The sequence below is a fragment of the Anarrhichthys ocellatus genome, unplaced genomic scaffold (assembly GCF_004355925.1).
Source record: "Anarrhichthys ocellatus isolate YVR2014 unplaced genomic scaffold, GSC_Weel_1.0 scaffold1436, whole genome shotgun sequence".
NCBI lineage: Eukaryota > Metazoa > Chordata > Actinopteri > Perciformes > Anarhichadidae > Anarrhichthys > Anarrhichthys ocellatus.
The window spans coordinates 4,603-5,813 of record NW_022281410.1 but is presented as its reverse complement, the minus strand read 5'-3'; the positions used below and the strand labels follow the sequence as shown (position 1 = coordinate 5,813).

Below are 1,211 nucleotides of genomic sequence, written 5' to 3'. Positions count from 1 at the left end.
TGTGTGTGTGTGTGTGTGTGTGTGTGTGTGTGTGTGTGTGTGTGTGTCTCTCTTGTGTTGTTATCTGAGGACAAACTCTTGATTTTTTGTTCTTCTTCAGGATTTCATCAACTTCATACCCGACTATCCGCACACAGAGTTCACTCAGGAATGCAAGGTACATTATATCTTCTCTTTATTATAAGCTATATACAAATACATAAAAAAATACATACAAATGTATTTCCTCATTTCTTAATGTTGATTTAAGTTTTCATATAATAATTAAGAATAAATCAGGAGTTTAAAAGTAACGATGATAAAGAATATGAATATAAAACGTCTTGTTTTCTTTTGATAAACTGTTTGTTTGTTTGTTTGTTTGTTTTTGTGTGTGTGTGTGTGTGTGTGTGTGTGTGTGTATGTGTATGTGTGTGTGTGTGTGTGTTTGTGTCCTGCAGATGAAGAACGCGAGTGTTTTAGGATTCTGTTGGACGAGCTGGAACGAGATCGTCTTCATCACCGACCAGGGAATAGAGTTCTACCAGGTAACCCGTGTTTACTGAGACACCGGTAGAACGTAGAACGTTCTCTTTGTTCTTCTGAAATACAGATTTTAAGATTTGATGGACATGTTCATTTCTTTTTTTGTGACATTTCAAAAATGTTGCTTAAAATTAGCTTGACAATCGAAAGGAAACACAACTTGTGACTGTCAAAATAAAAGGCAAAAAATATTATAAAAAAAAAATATATATATATATATATATACCTTTTTTAATTTACAAAACCTTTCCCCTCATTAAGCAGAATAAATCCAGGTAATTTAAATATTAAATATTGTTTAAATAAATGCAGACATATTAGATTTAATAAAAATAATATTAAATAAAGACTTAAACTATGAAGAAGATGATTTAAATAAGAAACTATCTGATCAATAAAGAGATATTATTAATAATAATATTAATACTAACAGTGTAGTTCTGTGGGGGTGTCCGGTGTCTCTTTGTTCCTCTCAGGTGTTTCCAGACAGGCGCAGCCTGAAGCAGCTGAAGAGTCAGAGCATCAGTGTGAACTGGTACCAGTTCTGTCCTGAGACGTGCGTCCTGCTGCTGTCCACCACGGTGCAGGGCAACGTGCTGCAGCCCTTCTTCTTCAAGGTGAGGAGGAGGAGAGGAGAGGAGAGGAGGGGAGGGGAGATGAGGGGAGAGGAGGGGAGAGGAGAGGAG

At 36.3% G+C, this 1,211-nt stretch overlaps 1 protein-coding gene across 1 annotated transcript in view; it reads left to right on the top strand.

Annotated features, from left to right (window-relative positions):
- The window catches only part of LOC116377593 (regulator of MON1-CCZ1 complex-like), a 5,403-nt gene that overhangs the window by 1,789 nt on the left and 2,403 nt on the right, over positions 1-1,211 (top strand). Inside the window, exons 4-6 of the mRNA XM_031839259.1 lie at positions 101-157; positions 441-527; positions 1,002-1,142. Of these exons, the coding sequence (XP_031695119.1) occupies positions 101-157; positions 441-527; positions 1,002-1,142 (285 nt within the window). The remainder of the gene's footprint in view (positions 1-100; positions 158-440; positions 528-1,001; positions 1,143-1,211) is intronic.